This window comes from Camelina sativa, chromosome 17, assembly GCF_030686135.1.
Source record: "Camelina sativa cultivar CO46 ecotype springtype chromosome 17, ASM3068613v1".
Classification (NCBI taxonomy): Eukaryota; Viridiplantae; Streptophyta; class Magnoliopsida; order Brassicales; family Brassicaceae; genus Camelina; species Camelina sativa.
The window spans coordinates 3,818,089-3,845,451 of record NC_141896.1 but is presented as its reverse complement, the minus strand read 5'-3'; the positions used below and the strand labels follow the sequence as shown (position 1 = coordinate 3,845,451).

Genomic DNA, 27,363 nt, shown 5'->3' with positions numbered 1-27,363 from the left:
TTCATGGCTTTTTCGTAGTTGCATCGGCCGACTCATATTTTCTCAGCTGTATTCCGCATGAATGATGATTGTAGCGGTTTGGAAAATTGGACAACGTACCTTCCTTTTCGTTCAATCCCTTAACCAAACAAGGTGAAGGATATATAACGTGATTGAAGAATCTGTAATTTAGGCCCAATAGTTGTCTCGTGGATTTAACCCAAATAGGAAAACAAAAACAACCCAAATAAGGGAAACAAAAACATAGACATGAAGGCCTGTTTCTATTCTCAATGATTATTTATATTCACAGAACCGCCATAGAGAGAAACCAAAAAAAAAAAAAAAAAAGAATGGAAAAAACGAGAGAGAGTAGAAGGCCGCAAAAGAAACACGGTCAGTGACGAAAACGTGGCCGCGTAAGCTACGAGTTCAAAAAGGATCCGCGTCCGTGCGTCGCATAGTCAACAACAAGTGCCACCTCCATCTTTCTGCTTCTTTTTTTTCTTCTTTCCAAAAAGTGTTTTCTCAGTTGTCTCTTCTCTTCTTTTCGTCTATATTTACATGTAAACTTTCATGTAATACTTATTTATAATTGTTTAGAAAAATAGGAATTTTTTTTTTGTCGTAGAAAACAAAACGCTCCAGTCACTAAACTATAAGAAATTATATAATTTATCATTTTATGAACACATATATAAAGTCTGAAAGAGGATATTTAGGAGTTTACAAACGTGTATATTTTATATTCATAGTTTAGTGGGGGTTATTGGTTTGAGATTTGAATAGAGTTTTAAAATTTTTAAATGTTATGTAGAATCTGTTGTTATTAGATCAAGATTTTGTTAAACTCTGTTAAAGTTTAGTGTTATTAGTTTGTGATTTATAAAAAGTCGTTTAAAATCTTAACAAATCTGGGTTATTGGATTCAGACTTTTATAAAGTCATTAAAAGTTTTGTGTTATTCAATTAAAACAAAAGAATTTAGGATTGTTAATGAGTTCAATTATTATGTTATTAGTTCATGATTTTAGACACTTTCTTAACAAAATAAAGTTATGGAAAATATCATAAAAATACAAGGATTGTTTGGAGGACTTTACAAGATTTTAGAAAACTAATCAACAAAACTCTCTAACAATCTTTAACAATCTTTCATTTATTCATTTTTAATGATTTTGTTGAACTTTTCAAAAATCTCAAACCAATACCACTCCCTAAATCTTTAATTCTTTATATTTATCTTTAAAATAAAAATAAAAATCAGTATCCATTATTTGAGTGGTGATTGAGAAATATAGTTTGCTCTACGGCTCTAACCCCGAGATTGATGTAGAGCATTGAGCAAGATCTTTTCGAAAGAGGTGTGGGACAAAAGGACAACTTGAAAAAAGAAACTTATAAATTAATTATTAATGTGGGAATTTTTCTTAGTAAAGAAGAAAAGATGGCGCGCGGCATAACTGGAGCATTTACGAACCGTTGGTCTCTTATTTTTCTTAAGGATGCACATGTTTCTTTTGCTTACATATGTCGTCTTCTATATATGACGTGTGCCTTTCTTACTTTTTTTTTTTTTTTTTTTTTTTTTTTATGCCTTTCTTACTTTACTTACATGTGTTGGCCCTTTTCAGATACTAACTGTATACAGTATACTTTTGGTGTTTCCATAACACTCAGACGCCATCCTGACATAATTTCCAGATAGTTTCAACAAAAAAATATGTTTGGAACTTGTTAAAAAGTTTTTTTTTTTTTTTTAAGTTAATCTACGTAGAAAATATCAGAAACCATTGAAAATTTATTTGATTAGTCACTTAACATTCTTCAACTTATTTTGGTGTTTACCTTTTTTTCCGTTGACTTATTTATAATATAGACACTTCATTTTTTTCTGTGGTTTTTTATTTATTGATTTCAATGGTATTATTAAGGAAAAGATACCCAAGTTGTCAAAATAATAATAATAATAAAAAAATACCCAACTTAATTCCAAATCCATACTTAAATTACAGTAAATGATGACGAAAAGACACAACACACTTCACTCCCACAAGACAAAAGTCACAAAACTCCAATTGGCCCCGCCGACACAATCGTTGATGGACCGACATATTCATAAATTAATTCCCAAAAAAAAGATTTTTCTTTGGTCAAGCAAGCTCCTAACGAAAGAGAGAAGTATATATATATAAATCACCAATTGTACACTGTACAACAACTCAGTACAAGCACGTCTCTCTCACTTCACCACACTTACTTAGTGACTACTCCATCCATGTCAAACACTGTAAGCAGCTCACATCAAAGCTTCACAAGCTTCGCTAATGGTTGGTTAATCCGTCACAGGTATTTCGTCGAACAGCTTATGCGCTTCTTCTTCCTCAGATGAAACTAACTCAATCACTCTCGAGAAAGAACAACAATCTCTAGTGACACAGTTCCTATCTCACTGTCTTCAATACTACCAAGAGAAATACGCCGCCGTTTCAATCGCCGGAGACAACGTATTCACTTTCTTCTGCCCACCGTGGTTCAGCTCCTACGCTAAACTCATTCTCTGGATCGGCGATTTCAAGCCTTCTTTGATCTTCAAACTCACAGACGCCTCCGTGGACGACCTCACGAGCCACCAGCGAGACCGGATCTCGAGTCTCCGGTCGGAGATAAGGAGGAAAGAGAGGGAAGTGATGAGAGACTTCGCGCTCGTGCAGCAGAGCGTGGCGGATCCGCCGGTGATGCTCGCGGCGAGGAGAGTAGGGGTGGTGGGAATGGTGGACGGAGAAGAATCTGATTTGGAGGAGGCGATGGAGGTGCTGAAATCGGGGATGGCGGCGGCGATGAACAACGCTGATCAGCTAAGGTGTTCGACGGTGGGGAAAGTGGTGGAGATACTTACTCCGTCGCAAGCGATTAAAGTGTTGAGAACAATCGGAGAGCTTCACCTCCGTCTCAGAGAATTGAATGTGGTGGAGAGAGACTAATTTGCTTCTTCAACGACAATACAATGGTGGAGTCACTAATTTTTTTGTTGTGAGTTGGGCCTCTGTCTGTTTTGGATTTGGAAACATCCACTTGAGCCTAAGAATTTTTATTTCCTTTTTGATCTTAAAATATTTGAAAAATTCGGCATTGTTGAATGATAATGTTTTTGTTTGTTTGTTTGTTGGGTTTGTTTCTTCCTTTTAGCCCCTAAGGGCATGTTTATCAGGGGTTGTAAGGGGGTTGTAAGATTGTTGGTGTATTAAAATTAAATCAAAAGAAAAGAAAATAAAGAAGAGGCTCTCTTATATAACATACTGAAATCGATCATAAGAGACTGGTATGTGTCTATTTTTCATTGGTCAAGAGAATAATAGAAAAAGAATTTTTTTTTTTTGCCCGATTAATCTTTCTCTCTTTCTCTCTTTTTTCCCGATCAATTTCTCTCTCTCTCCCGATCAAAGTTGATCCCAGAAAGGAAGATCTGCTTTAATCGGAGGTTATAGAATCAGTGAAGTCCATGGTCGGAGGCTATTTGAATCGGCGGAGATCTTATCCGAGGCGACTGTAGCGGCGGCGATTTGAATCGTCGTAGAGATTGTATCGGAGGCGATTTGAAGGAATAGGCGATTCAATCGGAAGAGATTGGATTAATTCGATTGAGAGGGTTAGTTTCTCAGTACAAGAGTATGATTTCAATTGGGAAGATAGATCTGTGTATTGGTGAGAATATGTTTTGATTTTTTCTTTCGTTTCTGTTTGTAAAATTCACGAAAGTGGTTGTTCGTACTGCGACTGGGTTTGTAGTGATGGGATTCGTTGGCTTCTTTGTGAAGCTCATCTTTATTCCAATCAACAACATCATTGTCGGCGCTACTTAGGTAAACAAATCTTCGATTTTTGTTTGTGAGTGATAATGATGATGATGATTTGTGCATTGATCATTCTTGGTGTAGACTATAGATGTCATTTGTTTATGTGATATGATATAAATTCAAGATCTTTAGTCTGAAGCATTTCAAGTTGATTGAGAAATTGGTAAAAGATAGATAGAAACTTTAGTTGTTTGGTTGCGGACGTGTGTATGATGATTCTAGAATCTGATCATGGTTGAATGCTTTGGGGAATGTATTCTGCTGTTATAGAATCGATTGAAACAGATCTAGCTAGCCTCTGCTGTTAGTCTTGGAAAAATATCACGTACGTACATTCACAGTTTGGTATTGCTTTTGGTGAAGTACCCTCTGATTTTGGCAACAGGATGTTGTATGTTCCTCACAAGACACAATTACATGTTTTGCATGTCCCTAAAGAAATGTTCGTTGAAATGATTAGTCAAAGGCATAAGCAGAAGAAGGGGAAGTAAATCTTGGAAATTCAAGTTCAAGAACAGGTTTCTTCAGAGAGCGAGCTCGGAGTAACAATAGTTGCCTTGGGCTCTTGGTAGAAAATGTAATTCTGACACCTAAGAACAGGGCTGTTGCAGGGGTGTGTCCCAGAGAGTGGCTCAGCTTGTTCAAACCTTGCTTTGAATATGTTAAATAACTGGTAGAAGTCACGCAAGTAAAATCTCTATATGAATTGATGATTGATGCAAATCCATTGAGGAGAAATATGATTCAGGGAACTATAAAGTTTCAGTTTTCCAAGCAATCGCATTTCAAGTTCAACTATAAGCAGTGTATACATTCTTTTGGGATGGAATCATTGAACTGAGACTGATGCACGTCGGCAAAATACATTGTTTTGTACTGATGCGGGGATAAACTTTAACATAGGGTTCATTCAACACACACCAAGTAACAAATAAAACATACGATGATCATAACATAAACTTTTGTTTTGTTTTAAAGTTTGAAGACAAACTAATCCGAGGTCCTCCCGCTCAAAGCCTCCCCCAAGGTCACAAGTATTGCCAAACGCGCATTCAACTGGGCTTCAGTTCTTTCAAGAGATTGTTTTTTCTTGTTGGCCAAGAGAGAAACATCATAGGCAACATGTATCAAATTATGTTTTGTATGTTTAAAAATTAATTAAAATGCAATATTTTTTTAATTTTATAAAATCTTAAATGTTTACACATTTATACCATTTCTATTCTATTTAAAATTTTAAAATTTTAAAAAATATTATTTTCAAAAATAAGAGACCCAAAATAAGAACCTACCAATAAAAGAGAAAATTTTATCTAAGAGATCATGGGTTCTTATATTCCAAACAGTACACAATTAATTTATAAAAAATTTAAGAACTCCCCTTATATGAACCCCCAATAAACTTGCTCTAATCTCTTTCTCTCATCAGTCATCACATATTAGTTTTCATCAGTTATTTTTGTAAGTTTTAACAATAGACAAAAAGTCAGAAATACTAGCTTTCAAAATCCTACGTAGGTTATGATGTGGTGGCCATGTCATTTACAAGTACTTGCTTACACGTAACGAAAATCTTTGTTGGTTAGTTATGTGTTTAGATCACTCCAAAGGTTTTGGTTTGACAAAAACAGTGTTATCAAAATTCAAGACCAATCAAAATAACACTTAGTTTTAATGTTTCGTGTAGAGTTTGAAGTATTCTTTAGAGCATTTTATGGAAATGTATTAAGAGAGGTGAGAAAAAAGTCGTTGATGTATTTCACCAGACAGAGGCTGAATCTCATAAGCCTTTCTGCCTCTGTCTAAAGACTAATGAATGTTTTAAGCCGTGGGTACCTGCCATCAAACGGAAAAAAAACCAATCCAATCTCTTTTTTTTTTTTGTCTGAAAAATTATATTAAGCCGTGGGTAGAAAGAGGATTGGTTTTTTTTTAAAACTCATCAAGTCTTTTTCTAAAGACTGATTGATGGTAGTTTTAAAGCCGTAGGTACAATATTGATCTTTAGACCAGTAAACTCAAACCAATTCAAAGTGTTGTTGTTGAAAATAAGCTTACAATAACGTTTCAGGTAATGCAATAAACGATCTAAAAAATGCATGATAAAAACTTTAAAATATGTAGCACTTACGTCTACAACCACACATCAACTTATACTATACAAGCTAAAATTTCTGAAATAAGACTAAACCTAAAACATAACTGATTTTGTAAACAAACACAGCCTCAAGAAAAGTAAAAAATCAAACAGTTCACTAGATTATACTTAATGCAAAAAAAAAAAACTGAAAAACACAAATAAATAACAACAAATCCAAACCAATGAACCACAAAACTAAAAGAAAAACCAAATTTACATAAAAAAAATAAATAATATACAAAACAACCCTAAATGAAATCTTATTCTAACTCCAGTGAGTAGCACGGGTAAGACTAGTTAATTAGAAACGCTGGTGGAAAATTCAATTCAGAGAACGATAATAATACTTTTTACTTACTTAGGAACAAATTAAAATACTCGCTAGTAAATATGTACACATATTTGGTTCGATACGTGTGTTTACTCATTACTACTTATCACCTTTTCTTTGTTTGGTCCGCACTATCTGATTTAGCACAGAGCCCAATACAATATTGAGCCGGGCCTGCTTATGATGTGGTGGCCATGTCATTTACAAGTATTTGCTTACATGCGCTGACATGTTATTTGGTTCTATACGTGTGTTACTCATTATTAATCAAAATTCCTATCACTTTTTGTTTGTTTGGTTCAGCACTGTCTGATTTTTTTTTTTTTCTTTTTTTTTTTTAGTTCTGCAAATCGAATACACAAAAGTAGTAATATATGTCTCACAAAAGTAGTTCTGATTTATACAAGTCTCACAATTTCAAAGGACGTTAGGCCATGGCGTTGACTTTAAGAGGCTTCCTAGACATTGCCCAATGCCAGCTGAAGGAGTAAAAGTCAGCTTTAATGGGCTCTTTTTTTTCTTTAAGCCTATGGGAAAATAAACAAACAATGTGCATAATTTTGTCAACACAAACAGATCTGCTCTGTAATCCAAGAAGAACGGATTGAATTCTTCTAATCCATGTCTAGTTTAGATAATAGTTTTCCACAAGTCTGTTATCCAAACCGTGGGTTTGAATCGTTCGTTCCAAATATACAGAAACATAGCGCTGAGCCGCTGATCCTAATCCACAATACAGTACTAGAGAAACAAACGAAGAAAAAGAACAATGATGCAGCATAACGTTATGTCAAATGCATCAAATTACTCAAGAGGTTAAGAAATAATAAACAAAAACTTGTTGGTTGTTGCCTCATTTTCTTCTTCTTCACGTCATGGATTCTCCTAAATAGAAGCTAAACCTCTCAGATTATTCAATTTCATTTTGTTATACAAAAGTTTGAAGTAAAAAAGTTTGGCGTGAAAGTGGTGGATAAATAAAAAACGTGTTCAACACCCGCCGAGCCGATTTATAGATTCCGTTTTCACATATACAATCATGTTTTTTTTGTTTGGGGTCAATGGTATTGAATTGACCCGTTCTTAAGAAAAACCCGCTTAACCCGACCCGGATCCACCTGCTCCTTTCATGTTTTTCAACCAAACCATTTTTAATTTTTTCTCATATTTTTTTGTCAAACTCTCATCATCATCTCATTATATCCCCTCTTTGTCTTCTCTCTCGATTCCTCCCTACCTAATCTCTTCTAGGGTTTGGGTTTCTGGACGACGAAGGGGGGGTGTTTTGTGTAAATTCGAGAAAATTGAGATTTCTATAAACTCGGAATCTATGGCGGTTTCTAGCGCCTTTGCTGTTACCCCGAAGAAGCTGGAGAATTTGTTATCGAATCAACTTAACCCATCATCTTCTCCGGCGCCGTTGGGTGTAATCGGGATTCGTGATCTTCCCATGAACAATAATAGAACAAAGCGAGGTCTGATCCAGAGAGCCCGTTGCGAGATTTCCACTTCTAAATCAGCCAGCCTCTCTGCTCTTGAACTTCTCAAGTCTTCTTCTATTGACCGTACGTTCTCTCTCTCTTCGAACCCCAAATTTGGATTTTTTTTTTTTTTTTTTTTTATCTTTCATGAATTGTATTTTGAATCCCAAATTGCTTTTGTTTAGTTGCCAATTTTGAATTTTGATAAAGCTATTCAACATTTTTGCCGCTTGGATTCGAATAGTTTACTCAAAAGATGTATCTTTTGTTGTTAAAGCAATCATCTTTACGATATATTGATCTGTTTTTACTGAACTCCGATTGTGTTCATGGTTGGTCACAGGATATACAAAGGAAAGAAGTAGTATTGTGGTGATTGGGCTTAGTATTCACACAGCTCCTGTTGAGATGCGTGAGAAGCTTGCTATTCCTGAAGCTGAATGGCCACGAGCTATCGCTGAGTTGTGCGGTTTGAATCATATCGAAGAAGCTGCTGTTCTCAGTACCTGCAACCGCATGGAGATTTATGTCTTGGCTCTCTCTCAGCATCGTGGTGTCAAAGAAGTTACTGAGTGGATGTCTAAGGTCTTTTTCCCTTTTCATTATCTGTGACAACAACTCCCATCTGATGATATCTCTGTCAAATGTTCTCATCACTATATTAGTTATTACAATCTCAATGGCAAATGCTGACATTTGTTTGTTATCTTTTTTGCTAGACAAGTGGGATCCCAGTTTCCGAGATCTGTCAGCACCGTTTTCTTTTGTACAACAAGGACGTCACACAACATATATTCGAAGTCTCAGCTGGTTTGGACTCCCTTGTCCTAGGAGAAGGTCAGATACTTGCACAGGTTAAACAAGTTGTTAAAGTAGGTCAAGGAGTTAATGGATTTGGGAGGAACATCAGTGGGCTATTTAAACACGCAATCACGGTTGGGAAGCGTGTCAGAACAGAGACAAATATCTCTGCTGGGGCTGTTTCCGTTAGCTCTGCTGCAGTCGAACTTGCTCTCTTGAAGCTTCCAGAATCTTCACATGCATCATCTGCTAGGATGTTAGTAGTTGGTGCTGGAAAGATGGGGAAGCTTGTGATCAAGCACTTGGTTGCTAAAGGTTGCACTAAAATGGTGGTTGTGAACCGAAGCGAAGATAAAGTTGCAGCTATCCGCGAGGAGTTGCCGTCTGGTGTTGAGATTATTTATAAACCCCTTGATGAGATGCTATCTTGTGCTGGAGAAGCTGATGTAGTATTTACTAGCACAGCATCTGAGACACCATTGTTCTTGAAGGAGCAAGTAGAGACTCTCCCGCCTGTTGGAGATGCGAGGCTCTTTGTTGATATATCTGTTCCTAGAAACGTCGGGTCTTGTGTCGCTGAATTAGATGGTGCACGGGTTTACAACGTGGATGACCTCAAGGAAGTTGTTGCTGCGAATAAAGAAGACAGGGTGAGGAAAGCAATGGAAGCTCAGGCTATAATTACAGAGGAATCAAAACACTTTGAAGCGTGGAGAGATTCGCTGGAGACGGTTCCAACAATCAAGAAATTAAGGGGATACACAGAGAGAATTATAGCTGCAGAGGTTGAGAAAATTTTGCCGAAAATGGGCGTTGAGATGAACAAGAAGACGAGGAAAGCAGTTGACGATCTTATCCGAGGTATAGTGAACAAACTCCTACACGGTCCAATGCAACATTTGAGATGCGATGGGAACGACAGCAGAACGCTGAGTGAGACGCTGGAGAACATGCAGGCTCTGAACAGGATGTATGGACTTGATGCAGAGATACTCGAGGAGAAGATTAGAGCCAAGGTGGAAAAAAAGTAGAGAGAGAGAGAGAGAGAGAGAGCTAGAGAGCCTTTGTTGCATCCATTTTTTAGGTTTGTAGATGTCAAGAATCGGCACCTTTGTAATATACAAACTTGAGTAGAGAGAGTGAAGCTATCTTCTGGTTCTTGTCCTTGATGAGAAGCATACCATAATTGTTTTATTAATTGCCTTCTTTTGTTAAAACCTTTATATACATAATAATATACACAATTTATTTCGTAACATTTTACCATTACTTCAAGAGTTAGTAATATATAGTGATGTTACTAACATTTTTCTTTCTGTAAACCATACAACTATATATTACTAACTCCTGATGTGATGTTTGGTTGAGAAAGAAAGTCATGTTGGACACAATAGGTAGATAAACGATTTCACGTATAACTTTAATTGTCTCCATTTTTAACTTCATATTTTGTTGCACTGATTACTCGATGTAAGTGGATGCTAATCCATCTTTCACTACCGTACCAAACCATTCCATTATAAAAGTTTTCCAACATAATTGCAATGTTTTTGTTTAGGCAGATATTTTTTAGGGATTTTTAATAACTAAAATTTGGGAAATTTTGCATGAATTTTTAGAGCGAATCGCTTTTTTGGAAATAAAGGTTTCTAGATTAGTAATGTGTGAGACATTTCTAAGTAAAAAATTTCGACATGTATTCGACGACAACTATCTTCGGTTATATTAAAGACGGAAATGTAAAACTTTCAAAGCTAAACGAGTAAAGAAAGACTAACGAGTAAGACCATACAGTTCAAGGCAGTATATTAACATTTTTTCTTGGAGTGTACGATGTCTTTTGTCTCTTTCCGTTAATTTTTTTTCTACGTGATTCGATCCGTCTTTGGCTCTAAGATCCAATGTTGAAAAATTGAAATAAAATAAAATCAATATTTTGGTAATCTAAACAAAATAAGGCACAAAATTATGTTCTTGTATGTATTTTTTTGTATATCCCGTTAATTTCTTGATTATTAGAATGCACATGCATTCAACTAATTAATTGTTACGAGGTACTCATGATCATATGGTTTCTTCAAATGCATATAAATTGGAGAAACCAGTCATCGTGATTACAAGGTCTAATTTAATTTAGGTATGAAAGAGTATAATTGTTGTTTAATTTGTATCAGTTCAAATAAATTTTGGGGAGTTAATTCTTTAAAATAATACTTAGAAACTAAAACCAAAAACTAATACTTGGAAATTAATGATATATTAATGGGTTAAAACCGGTCGTTGTTATTCATTAGTAAGACCAAGGGAAGAATGAGTCAGATCAAAACGTTTGACTTGTATTTGCATGAAAGTTTACGTACTGTGTGTGTGTGGTGGACCTGGTGGTCTTGATTATTTCCCACTATATAAAGAAAAGAGAGAGAGTCCATCATTTTGCCTATCAATATCGATCATCACTTTACGATAACCTTGAGATCAAAGAAGACACCCTTGAGATATTATTATTTTCCTGCCAATACTACTTTTTAATAGGTTTGATATTGGCAATAATCTTTCTAGTATCTTTTTATTTTTAAAAAATTAATTAGTAATGTTCTCGTTCATGTACTTGTCTGCCTATATCATGTTTACATTAATGAGAACAATATAATGTGTAGAGAAATGGATGCAAGATTTTTGTACCCCTTGGAGAGCTGTAAAATCATTCACTTGGTAAGTGACAATAATTAGGCTGAGTTATTATATACTCTTAATACTACTTTGGTGGTACGTACGTATATTGATGTTTCTTCTATATTTTATTAAAGCTGAGACATGGACAAGCGGTGCACAATGTAGAAGCCGAGAAAGATAGAAATGCGTTGTTGTCTCCTCGTCTTTTTGATGCTCCGCTTACCGATCATGGTCACCAACAGGTAAACCCGAAATCCTAAACTTTTATAACTTTAACCACGTGGATCAAACTCGCCTCAGGAGATCTCCTTATTCGTGCATTGCGATAACTTATAATCGTTTTAATGCTTCTCTTAAGGTTGAGAATCTCCGTGAACGAGTTGTTTCAAGTGGGCTACTAAAGAGGGTTGAGCTAGTTGTAACTTCACCGTTGTTTAGGTACCATATATTTGCATTTTTGCATTTTTTCCTGTCTAATAGTGGCTTGGACTGATTAGTTATTCCGTTTATGTATATAGAACTATGCAAACCGCTATTGGAGTTTTTGGAAATGAATCCGAACAACCGAGTATGACAAGTAGCCCTCCCATTTTGGCACTTGAGGTTGCTAGAGACCGTAATGTATGTTTGATATGTATATACATGGAGAAATGTCTCATATATTCATCATGGATCAAACAAATTCATGCATGCTAACGAAATATTGATACGTATATGTGCTCGCAGGGAGTCCGTCCTCCTGACATGAGAAGGAACGTTAGCGAGTATCAAACTCTTTTCCCCACCATTGATTTCTCTCAGGCAAAGAGCTTTCACTCTTCCTTTCATAAACAAATACGATCATATTAATTCTTGGAAAACTATAATATACATAAACATTTCTCATCATATGTAAGGAGACACATGGTGATTTAACTAATATTTTGGATCATATTATAGATTGAAAGCGAAGAGGACAACCTATGGAGACCGGATGTTAGAGAGTCCGAAGAAGAGATTTTAGCGAGAGGGTTGGAGTTCATGAAGTGGTAACCATTTTGAATCTTAATTAACTTCGTGAAGTATAAATAATTAGCATACATATTTCTAGAGAATTGATAAATTTTCTATAAAAAGGTTATGGAAGAGACCAGAGAAGGAGGTCGCAGTTGTTAGCCATGGAATAGTTTTGCAGCATATGTTGTATGTTTTCGCAAACGATTGTGACGAGTCAATTAGAAATGAGCTTTGCAAGAGGTTATTATACAAATGGTTTCTCTTTTGCAATATATTTTTCAACTTGTTAATTCCTTGTATAACAACAAAAAAATATGTTGCTTTACAGGTTTGCTAATTGCGAAATTCGTACTGTCGTGATTGTAGACAAAGGGTTAGTGTGTGATCTTCATCCACTTATAATTATTATGATTATCCATTTCGTGTTGTTATATATTTATAATATATACTTTTATTTTTCAGCCTGAGTACATCTACGGAGACTTGATTTCACCGAGGAAGGAAGTTCTATAGAACGACGGAGTCTTTATTGAAGAAATTTCGTAGTACCTATTGATTTTATTGTTTTATTCTTTAAAGCTCAAAGTCAAAGAGCCTTCTTCTATATATATATATATATATATGCGTGAACCACTCCTATACTCCTATACTCCTATACTCCTATCTACTTTTCTTCTTATATGCAATTTTTTAGGAAATTATTCTAAATAAATAAATGGAAATAAACTATCATACGATATGATATTTAATGTAATAGAATAGAAAAACTGTTGTTGGGAAATTTATATTTTATAGTCACAGTCGTCGTGTTGTTTTTTAGAGACTTTTAAATCGCTATCTACCAACCACGTGTTTATTGCATAAAATTTGACAACTAAACCGACCTACTTTATTTCCAAATAAAGGCATGTAAAATTGATATATAAGGGGATACTAATTTAAATGTAAACCAAAAGATCCCTGAATCATGCATGCGCCGTATACGAAAGATAGACATTTCATATCTCTACATGTACAACCTAGAAAAAAACAAACAAGTAACTTTTTTTTGTAACTAAAATCTTTGCTTCAAGAATCAAGCTTATAACTGTTTGACGGAATAAGGTGAAATATATATAAAAACTTGTTTTATTTTAACTTTTTTTTTTTTTTAAACTTTTGGATACGTCAGGTCTTTAGAAAATAATTATCTTATCCTCAACGTTACTTTTTTTCTAAAGCAAAGAAAATTAGAAAAACGAGTAATTAAACCCATTAATACGTAAGACTTTCTTTGTTAGAGGACCTTGGTTTTTTTTTTCCCTCTTTTATCCTCTCTTAAGAATTGTTGACGTAAGACGTAAGACGTACACTATTTCTTTAAATAGCTTCGATATTACTTCCAAGTTGTTTCTGGGTGACTTCCATTAATTGCCGTTGCTGAGTACGTGGGGATAGTAGATCTATCATCTATACTATATATATGATGATACGAACATGATGAAAGGCCGAAAAGAAGAACCACAATTGGTTTTGTAAATATATTGTATCTGTATAGGTAGTTTCTTAACAAAATAAATAAATAATAATTGTAGGTAGTTTTAATTTCATTAAGGCGAGGTCACTCACTACACGTCCAGACATGGATTTATGTGGAGCTAAAACGCTGCGGCTCTCCTCGCCTAATCTCAAAGTCCTTCATTTGGTTAGTCTTCCATTTATTTATAACTCCAATCTCGTATGGGAAATTCTCGCAATTGGTTTTCTTTAGGGTTAGCTTATTTTTCGAGACCTTTCAAATTAAAAACAAGAGTCAAGAAAAGTAATTATACATTTTAACTACGGTCTGATTGTCTGACGAGCTTTATATTTTCTGATTAGTTGTTACAACAAAAATACTTTAAAAGTAAAAGATATAGGTAGGTATTAATTGTTTCAAACGCACTTTTGTGTTTGAGTTTACATTTACGTAAAAGGTAATAGGGTCATGCTAATTCTAATTTGTGTTGGACCGGCTTTGAATTAAGGTGAGGCATGCACAAGGCATCCACAATGTAGAATTAGAAGAGCACAGAGAGAAACCTGAATCAGAAAAGCTTTTTGATGCCCATCTCTCTCCAAAGGGGTTGCAACAGGTGAGAGAGCATAACATCTGTTATCAAAATATGCTTATAGGGTTTGGTATAGTACGTTGAGATGCACTACAGTACTCTTGTATATATGATATTTTTTTTTGAGAATTTTGCAGGTTTCTGAAAGGCGCAAGAAAATCCATGAATCAGGATTACTAAACACTATCGAGTTGGTGATTACCTCACCGCTGCGCCGGTACTAGTACTACTCCTAGCTACCAATTTAATCTTTTGTGTGGAATTTTCTGGTAGAATTACGTACCTTAGAAAATTAGATTTGAGGTTAAATAGTTGGTAAACCTTAATTATAAATATCAATGAAAAAAAATTATAGACCTGATTATAGATAGGTTAGGCTAGGCATATATATATATCTAGCGTTCATATATATATATATATATATTCAAAAATGATGAATTATTTGATATATTCTATAATTCGAATTAAATTTTGAAGGTTCTGTTCTTTGCTGATATCCATCAAATAAGTCGTTGATCATTGTTCATAATTTTTTTTTTTATGTAAAGTGAAGACATTAATTAGAATTGTTGTTATACATTTGATAGTTAAATAGTAACAGTGTAACACTGTTCCGTTAAATTTCAGAGCAATGGAAACTTCAATAGGAATATTTAGGGGACAAGAAGTAGAAGATGTCAATATATCCGACGACTTTACAAAAGCTAACAACCTTCCTCCAATTCTAGCACTTGAGACTTGTAGAGAACGCATGGTATAATATCAAATTTTCATTACCTAAAAAAAATAGTTATAAATTTTTGGAAGGTGGTGTCTAATTCATTCTCTGAATTAAAAATCTTATAGGAAAATTATCGATTTTATAATGAATTATATTATACTATATCCATGGTAAAGTGCTTACTATGTGTTCCAATATAATGATGAATTAAGATGCACTCTAATTGTTCAATTCAGGGACTTTATCCGTGTGATCGTAGAGCAAGTATAAGTACCCGCCGCACTTGTTTTCCTGACATTGACTTTACAATGGTAGAAAATCTCACTATACCTTTAGAAGCTCAAATTGATATTTTTCCATTTTTTTTTTCCCACATTGATCTTTTTCCATTTATGAATTAATTTTGTTAAATTGTTCATTTACACTATGGTTATATAGATAGAGAGTGATGAAGATGCTCAATGGCAAGACAAGGAAAGGGAAAAACTAGAAGATGTTGCTAATAGAGGTCTTCGCTTTTATACATGGTGACCAGGAACTTTCTTATTTTGTACCTTTCACATTTTTCATTCTATTAATTAAATGGTGGTCCAAATATCTTTAAAAGTATCTCCAAGTTAGAAATATGTCCATTTTACGTAATTGTTAGAATATTTTTATATATGCCTAAAAATACGTATATGTAGGTTATTAGACAGACCAGAAAAAGAAATAGCAATTGTAAGCCACGGGATTTTCTTGCAACAAACACTTCGTGCGCTTCGTGAAAAGCTTGGCATACCTATTGAAGATAGTCACCTAACAAGGTGATTATGCTTCTCTCAACTCTAGTCACTCTTCTGCTCTTTAATCATTAAAACGTCAGCTGTAAGCTAATTTTCAATTTAGATAAGCGACTCACCAATCCATTTTTGCTGATGAGTAACGAAAGTCATCGGGTTCAAGCTATTATTATTCATAAAAATTGATTTTAATTAATAATGATCTATTGGTTTGTTTAGGTTTGCCAATTGTGAACTCCGGACCATTCGGATAGAGAAGAAGTAACACATGAGTGCGTTTAGGGAAGATCGAAGCTACCACTAAAATCCACTATTTTACTTTTATTTTTTTATTCATTTTAAGATAAATAATTCACATGAAATTATTATGTAACTATTTTTTTAATGTATATTCACTTATTAATACTATTCTAATAATAAATTATTGTGAATTAATATATATATAATATGTTTATATTAATTTATTAAAAACAAATTATTGTGAATTATATATATATATATAAGTTAGGTTTTGGTCTCTCTTATACTGGTATAACTGAATCATCGGAAAAGCGTATTTAATTTTTGATTAATCATCTTGAATAATATTTTTTTTAATAAATCTAAATAATACAATAAATAATAGGTAAGTATTTTTGCATTTGTTGGACAGTTGAAGAACTATCGAGGGAACTAAGTAATCTATAAATCCATAATTGAGGAAATTTTTTTATAACTTTTGTACAAGTTTTGAAAGAGACTTATTTAAAAAAATATTTTATGTAATATAAACTATTAAATAATCAATTTATTCAATGGTTGACAAAAAAAACATTTTATTCAATAAAGTTATTAAACTACTTTAAAAATATATAATTATATTTTGTTATATTAATTTCAAAGGGGCATTCTCAAAAATGCCCCTTTTTCCATATCTCTTTTTAAAAATAGCCCTTTATGTTGACCATTTTTAAAACTACCCCTCTTTATATACAAAATGACCAAATTACTCTTTTTGAGTGACAGCAAGAATGTACAGTCATAAAAATCGAAAATATTTTCCCGCCAAAAAAATTTCCCGCCAAAATTTTTTTCCCGCCAAAATCGAAAATTTTTCCCAAAAAAATTATTTTTTCCGCCAAAATCGAAAATTTTTCCCAAAATCGAAAACCTTTTAAAAACCTTTTAAAACCTTTTAAAACCTTTTAAAAATCTTGTAAAAGCGTTTACAAGTTGTTTATAAGGCTTTTATAAGGTAGAAACCTTATAAAACCTTTTAAAAACCTTGTAAATTTTTTTTGGCGGGAAAAATTTTGGCGGGAAAATATTTTTTTTCGAAATTTTTTATGAAAAGTTTTTTGACAAAAAAATTTTTGGCGGGAAAATTTTTTTGAAAAATTTTTGGCGGGAAAATATGTCGGAAATTTTTTGGCGGGAAAATTTTGTTTTTCTTTTTATTGAATAAAATAATTTTCATCTAAGGGTAAAATGGTCATTAAAAATTAAAATAGTGCATAAATAAAAATAGCTAGAAAAGAAGGTATTTTTGAAAAGGGGTATATCAAAAGGGGCATTTTTAACAAATTCTCAATTTCAAATCCACATAAACGTCACTATTTCAACGATCTCGAACTCATTCTCGAGATTCATTATGAAGGAGGTTTGAAAGGACAGCTAAGTGATATAATAAATCAATCGGGTCATATTACATATATATACACATGACATGAAAGGGGAAATATGGGCCTTGAATGGCACCTGATTTTGCAGTGGTTTTTGGCTTTAGATACTACAAAATCCAATTTTGAAGCCATTCACGATTATGAAAAAATAGATTTCCTAAAATTTAGAAAAACCAGTTTTTGGAGGATTTTTGAATTTCCTTCATAAAATCTAAAAACCACATTTTGTGGGTTTCCACCGTGACTTTTTTTTCTTTTTTCTTTTTTCTTTTTTCTAATATAAATATTTATTTTAATTTACTTATTAAATTCCAAAACAAACGAAACCTTATTTTTGTGCAAGGAACAAACTAAAACCTAGCCCTGGGCATTCGGGTACTCGGGTCGGGTTCGGGTTTCTCGGGTAGAGGAGTTTAGGATCCAATAGGATAAACAGAAAATATCGGTTCGGGTTCGGTTTGGGTCTTACCGGGTTCGGGTCGGTTCGGGTCTAAAATTTCAGAACCTATAAATACCCGAAAAAATCAGATATCATTCGGGTTCGGGTATTTTGTACCCGATTACCCGAAATTTAACCCGAAAATCTGAATTTTACCCGATTATTCAGAAATTTTAATGTTAAATATTAAAATAAATTTTTAAAAATAAATATTTTAAAAAATATAGCTAAACATTTCAATATAATTTTGGTTATTTTGAGTATTTTCATTATGTTGATCTAAGAAAAAATAATATTTTGAATTTTAAGTTGTAACTTTGAATAACTATGTTATATAAAAAATATATATAACTAATAATTCTCTATATATGATTTTATTACGGGTATGTCGAGTACCCATTCGGTTTTCGGTTCGGTTCTGGGTTCGGTTCCGGTTCTTCGGGTTTAGGAGATTAGGACCCAATAGGGTATTTTACCGGTTCCGGATTCGGATTCGGGTCCATATTTTCGGGTCGGTTCCGGTTCGGGTTTTCGGGTCTGGGTTTTTTGCCCAGGCCTACTAAAACCTATTCTAGGGGTATTTACTAAAGACTTGCATATTTGTTATTATTAAACTAAATTTTGTTATATAATTTTTTTACTATAAAAGAGCTACGTTTTGTCTTCTACACACACAAATTTCATTCCCATCCTATAAGTGCAAACATCTCTGCAAATCAAGCTTGAATTTTGCGGTAAATTTTAGTCTAACACCATTATCTATTTATATCAACACTATTTATTTAGAAAAATTTATTTTGTTGTTATGATGTTTACATTAAAATTTATTGTAGGTATGGGTTATCGAGGACAATCATCAAATGCCAGAGAGGTACTTATTTAGTTGATATGTTTATTTTCTAGTGATTTCTATCCTACCGTAGTACAAAATTACCTTGACTAATTATTTGTATGTAAACAATTAATATGATATAAAGCCAAAGATTCAATGGACCAATAGTATGGTTCATCATTTACTTGAAATATATGAGATTGAGATGGAGCTTATTAATTGGCGTATTGGCCCTCTAAAGGAAGAGAGTAAATCGAGAATTAGAAAAGGATTTCAAGAAGCCACAGGTCACGATCTTGAATGGCTTTCACTAAAAAACAAAATTTACAGTTTCAAAAAACTTTATGATGTTTATTGTCGTCTGATCGAAAAAACTGGAGTTGGACTTGATCCCACCACTCTAGCTATTGACATGAACGACTCATGGTGGAATGAACGTATTAAGGTAATATTTATGTATCCTATCACATGATATTGTTAGTTAAGAACATATATGGTAAACTGATACATTAAACTTTTTTTTATATAGGAAACACCATTGCTTCAAAGCTCCGAGCAAATCCTCTTATCGACCTTGATATATTGGATCGGCTTTTCAGTACCAAACACATCAATTCAGATCATATAGCTAGTAATATAGCTGAAGAAGATTCTGATTCAGATGAAGAATTATAGCAAAATAATACTCCGATGCAGTATATGGAAGGGATTCAGGATGAAATTTCTGCATCATTATAGAGTTTTCGATGATGATGATAGTAATTTTGCAATAATATGTTTTCTATTTGCAATAAAAGTATTTTTTTTTTCTGCATCATTGTATTTTTTTTATCTTTAAATAAAAATTTTTAATCTTTATTTTACTATTTTTAAAATAATTATTATACATAAAAACCAAAAACTAATTAAGTTACCATTCAAGATTTTGCAAAACTAAAATCTACAGCAAAAATCAAAAACTTAAAAAATCAAAATCCAAAATCCAAAATCCAAAAACCAAAATCTAAAAACCAGTAAAAAATCAGCAGCCATTCATGGCCATGGTTTATAAATTTTGATGATATCATGACAATTAACGGGCCTGGTATGGCTCAGCCCAAATGTTTCATTCTTGATTTTAAATACGACGCCGTAGGTAAGGCACGTCCAACGCGGTGTAGAGGGAAGTTGAATAAAGTCAATGTCGATAGAATAGTTGAATAAGTTCAGTAAATAATATTAGGTTATGAATGCTAATAGATTTTTTATTAGTTTTTAGTTTTTGAATTTTTGGTTTTTGGTGTATATTTAAAATTTAATAAATTAAAAATTCAAAAACAAAAAAATTATGCTGAAAGTAAAGGTTTTCTACAAAAATCTCAAAATTATGGTTTTTAGTTTTATTTGAAATTTGGAAAAACCACTTAAAAAAGTTATCCTAATTTCTAAGAAATCCAAATTTTTAAAATCTTGAATGGTAAAAGAATAGATTTTCAACAAATCAAAAACCAAATCAACTTTTAAAAACTAGTTACCATTCAAAGCCTTAATTTTCCTCTAAAGAAAGATAAAACCAGCAAAACATCGGGATAAGACTTTTTGTTACTATAATTATGATTTTTTTCCAAATTCTTTAAGCGGGAAAGTATCCTATTTGGTACTACTTCACTTTATAAAAATAAAATAAAAAAATTGATATTAAAGAACTAATTAATCACAAACAACATGTTTGTTTGCAACAAACTTCAATTTCTCCGGGGGACACTCTTCAATTACACAATACTATGATATTAAAAATCTCAATTTAGTAGATACTCTCCCTTAATATTTATTTTCAATTAGATCATCAAAAATCTTCGAAAATATATAAAATCATAATTACTAAAGATTCTCATATATTCATGAATCTCTTTATAAAAGATTCTTCCAAAATTCTCTGACGTCTCGCCTTCACCAAAATTCATAACCCTAGCTAAGCCCCCGCCACACTCACACGCACACTCGCCGCAAAAAATGGCTGCGATTGATGAATCACGCAGACCAGAGATCATCGCCGATGACGACGAAGACGAATCTCCGGTGGAGGAGGTTCGTCTCACTGTGTCGAACCACGACGATCCTTCTTTACCCGTGTGGACGTTTCGGATGTGGTTTCTAGGGCTTCTCTCTTGTGTTCTCCTCTCGTTTCTCAACACTTTCTTTGGGTACAGGACTCAGCCTCTTATGATCACTATGATCTCTGTTCAAGTGGTTACGTTGCCTTTAGGGAAGCTTATGGCTCGGGTTTTGCCTGAGACTAAGTATAAGATTGGGTCTTGGGAGTTTTCTTTGAATCCGGGTCCCTTTAACGTCAAGGAACATGTGTTGATCTCTATGTTTGCTAACGCTGGTGCTGGGTTTGGATCTGGTACTGCTTATGCTGTTGGAATTGTTGATATCATCATGGCTTTTTATAAAAGGAAGATTAGTTTCTTGGCTAGTTGGATTCTTGTTATCACTACTCAGGTCTCTTTCACTTCTAATGTTTTCTCTGTTTCTCTTCTTTTATAAAGTTCTTTGTGATTAACTAGCTGATGATTATCTTTTGTTGATTCAGATTCTTGGGTATGGTTGGGCTGGTATCATGAGAAAGTTAGTGGTTGATCCTGCACAGATGTGGTGGCCAACGAGTGTTCTTCAAGTCTCTCTGTTTCGGTATGTTGGTTTGTTACATTGTTGTGCATAGCACTTGTTTTTTTGATGCTTATTAAAATGTGCTTGACACTGTCTTTTGATCTTTAATCTAGTGCTCTTCATGAGAAGGACAAAGCGAGAATGTCTAGAGGGAAGTTCTTTGTGATTGCGTTTGTTTGCAGCTTCGCGTGGTACATATTCCCAGCCTACTTGTTCTTGACCTTATCATCGATATCTTGGGTTTGCTGGGCATTCCCTAAGTCTATCACAGCTCAGCAGTTAGGCTCAGGGATGTCAGGACTTGGGATTGGTGCATTTGCTCTTGATTGGTCTGTCATAGCTTCTTACCTTGGAAGCCCTCTTGTGACTCCTTTCTTCGCAATCGTCAATGTACTCGTTGGTTACATTCTGATCATGTATATGGTTATCCCAATATCATATTACGGCATGAATATGTATGAAGCAAACAAGTTTCCGATTTTCTCATCTGATCTGTTTGATAAGCAAGGGCAGCTTTACAACATCTCCACCATTGTCAACGATAAGTTTGAACTGGACATGGGGAGTTATCAACAAGAAGGTCGGGTTTATCTCAGCACGTTCTTCGCTATCAGTTATGGGATTGGTTTCGCAGCAATCGTTTCCACACTGACTCATGTTGCGCTCTTCAATGGAAAGTAAGCTGCGTATATGTCAATATTAAGCTTAAGGACTACTAACTTGTGGCTGATGAATATTACTAATCTTCATTTTTGACTACTTAGGGGAATTTGGCAACAAGTACGAGCTTCAACAAAGTCTAAAGTGGACATACACACAAGGCTGATGAAGAAGTACAAAGACATACCAGGCTGGTGGTTTTATGGCCTGCTCGCTATCTCAATAGTACTATCTCTTGTTCTCTGCATATTCATGAAAGACGAGATCCAAATGCCTTGGTGGGGACTCCTTCTAGCATCTTTCATGGCTGTAACCTTTACTGTACCAGTCAGCATTATCACTGCTACAACTAATCAGGTACCACACCTTTTTTAAATCCTTGAAACATGAGTTGGATCTTTTCTGTTTTCTCACTATGAAACTTATGTTGTGACAGACTCCAGGTCTGAACATTATCACAGAGTATCTGATGGGTGTGTTGTTACCAGGGAGACCAATAGCTAACGTATGTTTCAAAACTTATGGGTACATAAGTATGTCACAAGCAATATCATTCCTCAACGACTTCAAGCTAGGCCATTACATGAAGATACCGCCAAGATCGATGTTCTTAGTCCAGCTCATAGGAACGGTGATAGCAGGAACAGTGAATATATCAGTGGCATGGTACTTGCTTACATCAGTAGAGAACATCTGCCAGAAAGAGTTGCTACCTCCAAACAGTCCATGGACATGTCCAAGCGACAGAGTTTTCTTCGACGCATCAGTGATTTGGGGATTAGTAGGACCCAAGAGAATCTTTGGTAGGCTAGGAAACTACTCTGCACTAAACTGGTTCTTCTTAGGTGGACTAATAGGACCAGTCTTAGTATGGCTTCTCCAAAAAGCCTTCCCGACGAAAACATGGATATCGCTGATCAATCTACCGGTTCTTTTAGGAGCAACAGCTGCAATGCCGCCAGCGACAAGTGTGAACTTCAACTGCTGGATCATTGTAGGTGTGATATTCAACTACTTTGTGTTCAAGTACTACAAAGGGTGGTGGCAGAGGTATAACTACGTGCTGTCTGCGGCATTGGACGCGGGTTTGGCGTTCATGGGAGTGCTGTTGTACTTTAGTTTGACGATGAATGGTATATCGATTGATCATTGGTGGGGTGCTAACGGTGAGAACTGTCCTCTTGCTTCTTGTCCTACTGCTCCTGGGATTCAAGTTGAAGGTTGTCCTGTTTTCTAAGAATTTTTTGTTTGCTTTTAGCTTTTTTGGTTTTCAGATTTGTACCATTTGTTTTTAGACTTGAATCTGTTGATTTGTTTTTCGGTTGGATTTTTAAGAAATAGTACAGATTAACAAAAACAGACTCTCTAATTACTTAGTTAGGGTGTTCAAAAGTTGATTCTGCTAATAATATCTACAATTAGTGTATATATAAAAACCTTAAATAATTTGAGATTAAAGTGTCTACTTAGAGGAGCGTGGACTACAAGTGAGAGTGGAGGAGCGTGGGGTGGGACGAAGACATTAAAGTGTCTGTGGTTTGGGTTGAAAAGCCAAAGAAAAAAAGAAAAAAATGTCTATATTCATTAATTTGGTTCAACCATAATCATCTCATTATTTACATATTTTTATTCATTGATATTATTAAGTTATTAAACAATTTGAGTCTCTCTCTCTCTTTCTTATTAGGGAATTTTATTAAAAATGCCACTTTCAAAACAAAACTTATGACAAATGCCACTTTCTAATTTTCTTTTTGAAACTGCCATTTTTTAGTTTTATGGTATTGAGAAAAAGACGATTTTATCCTTGAATTAAATCTGAATCAAAAACATAATAAAAAAAGAAATATACAAATTGATATGAATCAATTTTGTCCATCGATGAGTTCATCAGTATTGTCTATCGATTGTTGTTATATGAGAATTCATCTGGGAATTCATCAATGTTGTCCACCGGAGAGTTCATCAGTGTTGTCCTTCGATTGTTGTCCTCGGGAAGTTCATTAGTGTTGTCCATCAGGAGGTTCATTAGTGTTGTCTACCGATTATTGTCTCGGGAAATCATCACTCTTGTCCATCAGGAGTTCATCAAAATCAATTGTTGTCTTCGGGGAGCTCATCAGTGTTGTCCACCAGGAAGTTAATCAATCTTGTCCATCAGAAGGTTCATCAGTGTTGTCTATCGGGAAATTCATCAGTCTTGTCCATCTGGGAGGATAAATCAGTGTTGTCCACCGATTGGTTTGAAGAACTGCATGATAGACAATAAAACTTGTGAAAATTGAGTGAACAACAAGTTTAAAAACAAGAAATGGACATATTTACTTCCCAGATCTAGTCCATCAAATTTGGTATACCAGATCTGGTCCACCGAAAAAATGGGTTAGATATCAGATCTTGTCCATCAAAATTATAGAGAGAAGAAAACAAACAGAAGAAACTCAAAAAAGATATGGAGGTTTCCAGAGAGAGAGAGATGAAGAAGATGAGTATTGAAGATGAGAGAGATAAGAAATCAAGCCTCGTTTCTTAAACGCTTCTTCACTGGTTTGGTCTCCATTATTACAATCAAGTTTCTAGATTTCTCTGATGTGGTGATTTATTTGTTGTTGAAGAAAGAAAGAAAGAAGGGAGAAGAAAAGAGAGAGCAAAAAAAAGATGAGAGATCGAGAGAGAAAGATGAGAGATCTAGAGAGAGAAAAAAAAGAAAATAAAGGATATTTTTGTTATTTTCAATAAATTAAAGTGGATCCTATGGTATTTGAGAGAAGGAAATAATGAAAGTGGCATTGGTGATAAAGATTGTCACTGTTCATGTTCATGACAGAATTAACAATTTTCTCTTCTTATTATATCATCGGCTCAAAAGAAAAAAATCGCGAGAAAACGAGGTTAAAAAAGATCCCGTGATTGATTTCGTGATTCTTAAAATTTCGTTTCTTCAGGACTCTCTCTCTCTGATCGATCGTTCCTGCTTCTCTCATCTGATCTGAATATTTTGCCTTTCACATCTGTGAAATTTAAAGTTCCCTTTTTTTGTTTTTTTGGGAAAATTGAAGATGGAGACTGCGACTGGAGAAATCACCATCGTTTGCAACCACTGGTACGTCTCCTTGATTTATCTTTTCGGGTTTTGTTGACTTATTTCTGATATGATCGGAGTTTTGGGCGGTTGGTTGCTTTTCGTGGTTTCTCCTTGTTGCTTATCGTTCGAATTCGATGATGACTTGTGTAATTCGATATTCTGGGACTCGAGGTTTATAAAAAAAAAATTGGAATTGATCGGTGATTTCAAGTTGTGTTACATTGAAGATACTACCTTGTGAGCTGTTTTGATTCAGTTTGTTTTTTTGTTTCTTCAAAATCTCTAGATTTACATGTAGAATCTGCTTGGTTTGTGTCGGTGATTAGAATTATATAACAAGGTTGGATTATGCAATTACGTTATTATATGCAATTCCTTTTGCAAAATTGTTTATTTATTTATTTATTTGGTCACCTACTAAAAGGTTGTTTCATGAGATAAATTAATCCATTATGCATCAGCTTTCTCATGCTTTTTTACTATTTCACTGTCTCTCTGATGGTTTGCTTAGTTTTCTACTAGAGGACTATGTGTGCTTTGTCTAGTTAGTGTAGAGTCTGCTGAGATTCTGTGTGTTTCAATAGCCGGATCATTTTGTATGTTCAATGGTAACATCTACTTGGATGGTTGATCCCTTGAGAGTGTTCCGTAATAAAGCTTATGCGTACTGATTGTTTTTAATGTTTTCAGTGACAGAGACATTCCTGCACCAAATATTGATCTGCATCGTGTACATTGTGCCCGGAATTTAGAAAAATGTAAGATTTGTGGTGATATGGTTCCCAAAAAGCATGCTGAGGAACACTTCTTGAACGCACATGCTCCGGTACGCTGTTTTTTTCTATTTCGCACCAGTCTTTAAATAGTTTTCCGTTGGATTATTTTCCACAACTATCATCATTGATTTGAAAGTTGAAACACATCTCTTTGTTAGCTCCATAAAAAAATTATATTTTGACATCCAGATTGGTTGTTTCATATAGTGGTTCTGTTCTCAAATATTTTGTAAATACCCCTTCAACGGGTTTTGAGCGTGTTACATTTAACAAATTAGATCACTTATGCATTGATTCGACTCATGAAATTAGTCTGTAACACAAACAGCTAGTCTTTATCAACGCTTATTCCTGACGTGTTGTCATTTCATACTATTCTTGAGTTCTATGGTTAAGTGTTCACAAAGAACTCTTCCCACCGCAGGGTGTGAATGCAAGGTTGTGACTGTTTCAATTACTAGGTCAAAATTAGTTATTGAATACTACAAGTAGGAATTTCTTATGTTTCTGATTTAGTCTCAGTAATTTTGTATGGTTTTAGACGCTGCTTTATGACCAAAATGACTTGTTCTTACGCTATTCCTTTTGTGGTGTACTGAGAAGATAGCATGCTCGATGTGCAAAGAGACCATAGAACGTGAGGTTTTTGACAGTCATAAAGGAGAGATTTGCCCCAAGAGGATTGTAACCTGTGAGTTCTGTGAGTTTCCATTGCCTGCAGTTGACCTCGCTGAACATCAGGTATTCACTCTTCTTACTCCCACATATTTTTGCCTTTTCTCTCCAACCAAAGGGTTTTCTTATCCGCTCGATATTTTCGAATATTAGGAAGTATGTGGCAACCGTACAGAACTCTGTTATCAATGCAACAGCTATGTCAGATTGAGAGAAAGATATAACCATGAGACAAAGTGCCCTGGTACTGTGCTGAACAATGTGGAATCATCCAGGTAATATATTCTTATCTGCATTGTTTTATTTTTGAAACTCTGCTTCAGAGCTTAATTGGCTAAACTCATGTCGTGGAATGGTTAATACAGAAGGATACCGAGAGCAGCGGAAGGAGATGGAAACGGTAGGAGACGAAGAGATGGGAATGGTGTTTCGCACAAAAGGCTTTTCTTCACGATAGCAATAACGGGAATAGCTGTCTTAATAGGATCGATGTTCTTCCAGAAGAAGTCTGAGTAAAGAGAGAGAAAGAGAGGCATAGCTTGTTTGTAATTCTGTAAATTTGCCTCAAATCCTTCAGACAGATTCCAAGAAAGGGTTTTCATTAATGCTTACCAAAGACAGAGATTTGTTTGAGCTGATCAGCATGAGACTTGCTTTTTCTATATTTGGTTTCAAAATAATAAAAGAGATTTCAGATTCATTTGGAGTTAAACCGAACTTAAACTTAATTAC

At 34.4% G+C, this 27,363-nt stretch overlaps 5 protein-coding genes, 2 long non-coding RNA genes and 1 pseudogene across 7 annotated transcripts; 7 read left to right on the top strand and 1 right to left on the bottom strand.

The window, feature by feature from the left end:
* The first annotated feature begins 2,040 nt into the window (after window positions 1–2,040).
* Window positions 2,041–3,274, top strand: LOC104755206 (protein RESPONSE TO ABA AND SALT 1 pseudogene; annotated as a pseudogene).
* Window positions 3,275–3,321: 47 nt separating this feature from the next.
* LOC147923306 (uncharacterized) lies at window positions 3,322–4,614 on the top strand. Its single transcript, XR_015586843.1, has 3 exons — window positions 3,322–3,628; window positions 3,739–3,842; window positions 4,222–4,614. It is a non-coding gene; the product is annotated as an uncharacterized LOC147923306 (long non-coding RNA).
* Window positions 4,615–7,472: 2,858 nt separating this feature from the next.
* Window positions 7,473–9,847, top strand: LOC104755205 (glutamyl-tRNA reductase 2, chloroplastic). Its single transcript, XM_010477552.3, has 3 exons — window positions 7,473–7,872; window positions 8,132–8,373; window positions 8,508–9,847. Exons 1-3 carry the CDS (start codon window positions 7,638–7,640, stop codon window positions 9,618–9,620), a joined length of 1,590 nt encoding a protein of 529 aa, XP_010475854.1. The 5' UTR covers window positions 7,473–7,637; the 3' UTR covers window positions 9,621–9,847.
* Window positions 9,848–11,250: 1,403 nt separating this feature from the next.
* On the top strand, window positions 11,251–12,745 carry LOC104759137 (phosphoglycerate mutase-like protein 1). The gene is made up of 9 exons (XM_010482100.1): window positions 11,251–11,301; window positions 11,397–11,504; window positions 11,621–11,700; window positions 11,781–11,883; window positions 11,989–12,063; window positions 12,202–12,290; window positions 12,379–12,498; window positions 12,587–12,631; window positions 12,721–12,745. Exons 1-9 carry the CDS (start codon window positions 11,251–11,253, stop codon window positions 12,743–12,745), a joined length of 696 nt encoding a protein of 231 aa, XP_010480402.1.
* A 1,002-nt stretch (window positions 12,746–13,747) lies between these two features.
* On the top strand, window positions 13,748–16,286 carry LOC104755204 (phosphoglycerate mutase-like protein 1). The gene is made up of 8 exons (XM_010477550.2): window positions 13,748–13,942; window positions 14,265–14,372; window positions 14,486–14,565; window positions 14,976–15,102; window positions 15,306–15,380; window positions 15,508–15,596; window positions 15,756–15,875; window positions 16,071–16,286. The coding sequence occupies exons 1-8, from the start codon at window positions 13,880–13,882 to the stop codon at window positions 16,114–16,116; spliced, it is 708 nt and encodes a 235-aa protein (XP_010475852.1). The 5' UTR covers window positions 13,748–13,879; the 3' UTR covers window positions 16,117–16,286.
* Window positions 16,287–20,490: 4,204 nt separating this feature from the next.
* LOC104755202 (oligopeptide transporter 2-like) lies at window positions 20,491–23,452 on the top strand. Its single transcript, XM_010477549.3, has 5 exons — window positions 20,491–21,267; window positions 21,359–21,456; window positions 21,549–22,112; window positions 22,200–22,452; window positions 22,532–23,452. The coding sequence occupies exons 1-5, from the start codon at window positions 20,776–20,778 to the stop codon at window positions 23,330–23,332; spliced, it is 2,208 nt and encodes a 735-aa protein (XP_010475851.2). The 5' UTR covers window positions 20,491–20,775; the 3' UTR covers window positions 23,333–23,452.
* Window positions 23,453–23,879: 427 nt separating this feature from the next.
* On the bottom strand, window positions 23,880–24,591 carry LOC104755201 (uncharacterized). The gene is made up of 2 exons (XR_762194.2): window positions 24,453–24,591; window positions 23,880–24,346 (listed from the first exon to the last, which is right to left on the bottom strand). It is a non-coding gene; the product is annotated as an uncharacterized LOC104755201 (long non-coding RNA).
* A 230-nt stretch (window positions 24,592–24,821) lies between these two features.
* LOC104755200 (uncharacterized) lies at window positions 24,822–27,331 on the top strand. The gene is made up of 6 exons (XM_010477547.3): window positions 24,822–24,986; window positions 25,155–25,198; window positions 25,871–26,006; window positions 26,560–26,697; window positions 26,785–26,906; window positions 26,997–27,331. Exons 1-6 carry the CDS (start codon window positions 24,873–24,875, stop codon window positions 27,145–27,147), a joined length of 705 nt encoding a protein of 234 aa, XP_010475849.2. The 5' UTR covers window positions 24,822–24,872; the 3' UTR covers window positions 27,148–27,331.
* The last annotated feature ends 32 nt before the right edge of the window (window positions 27,332–27,363 follow it).